At 43.9% G+C, this 1,376-nt stretch overlaps 1 protein-coding gene across 1 annotated transcript in view; it reads right to left on the bottom strand.

Moving 5' to 3' along the window:
- Positions 1–1,376, bottom strand: part of LOC101851650 (complement C1q-like protein 4) — an 8,793-nt gene that overhangs the window by 4,601 nt on the left and 2,816 nt on the right. The window contains exon 2 of the mRNA XM_035970510.1: positions 286–494. Within this exon, the coding sequence (XP_035826403.1) occupies positions 286–494 (209 nt within the window). The remainder of the gene's footprint in view (positions 1–285; positions 495–1,376) is intronic.

Below are 1,376 nucleotides of genomic sequence, written 5' to 3' on the forward strand. Positions count from 1 at the left end.
AGGAGGAGGAGGAGGAGGAGGAGGAGCGGAGAGAAAGGGAGGAAAGGGGGGGATTAGAATGAGGAGCAAAAAAGAGGGGCTGGGAGGTTACAAGAAAATGAAGAAAAGGATATTATTATTTTCATCATAACTGATATTGCAATCTTTATTTCCATTCCTACTGCTGCTGCTTATGGTACTGGTGCTCCTACTGCCGCTAAAGACGATGATAATGGTCATGATAATAGTGATGTTGTTGACGATAAAGATATATGACGCTGACGACAATGAACGAAAGCTAAATACCCTCTGTCTGCCCTGAGCCGCGATGGTGACGGAGAAGCTGTAGGTCCCGTTGTAAGGAGCGGTGAACCGACTTGTCTCCACGCTGAAGGCCGCGCCCACATTTGTGACAATCTTGTCGAAGAGGAGGTCCGTGTTGGAGCTGACAGGTCCCGTGTTCGAACCTAGACCCACGAAGAACGCCACGTGCCCAGCGTCGTCAGAGTTGAGAACTGATAGAAAGAGAGACAAAGACCGATGTTTAGGTTGTTGTGTTTGAGTAACTGTTTTATGACACTTGCAACAAAAAATAGATTATGCATGCATGTAATAGGATGTGAGACATGGAATGCATCACAGACTTACATAAAGAGGATCCAGGTTTTCTTGAACAGGTGTCTAAGAAAGTTACTGAGAATCAGATGGACAGACAGGGTCACCAATGTGGAAGTGTTAAGGAAAACAAGACAGATCCCAGTCAGAGGTGAGGTAGGAAGAAGGCGGTGGCGATGGATTGGACATACTCTCAGGAAGTCAGGCAGCTGCATAACAAAGAACGTTTTGGATTGGAACCCACAGGGTAAGAGATCAAGGGGAAGACCGCGTGGAACCTGGAGAAGAATCAAAGAAATCGATGTACAGAAAAATGGGAAGACATAGAATAACATCGAGAGACTAGCCCAGGATAGAGAAAAGTGGAAGGTATTTGTCCGTGGCCCTGGTGCAGGGTGAGAAAGTGTTTGTCCGTGGTCTGTACCCTGGTGCAGGGTGAGAAAGGCAATGATGATGATGATGATGCAAATAATAATATGTGAGGCAGCGTGGTGGAATCAGGCTCTCGTCAAATTTTGGGCATGTAGAGTTATTGGTATCATCTTAAAGCTTGCTCGTGTGTCTTTATTTGGATGAAAAAAATATAAATTTTTCTTGAATACAAGTCGAGATATTTGCGAAAGAAGTAGGTGGGTTCACTTGTTTTCAGAAGTAAAATTAGTGAGAAAATGGCCGCCAAAGATTAGTTATTTCCTTTGCTTAAGAGTCCGTGGTAACCCAAAATTAACATTTTTTGGTGCCTTTAATCAACGTTTTTCTGAAAAATCCACACAGAAATGAGT

This window comes from Aplysia californica, unplaced genomic scaffold (assembly GCF_000002075.1).
Source record: "Aplysia californica isolate F4 #8 unplaced genomic scaffold, AplCal3.0 scaffold00277, whole genome shotgun sequence".
Lineage (NCBI taxonomy): Eukaryota > Metazoa > Mollusca > Gastropoda > Aplysiida > Aplysiidae > Aplysia > Aplysia californica.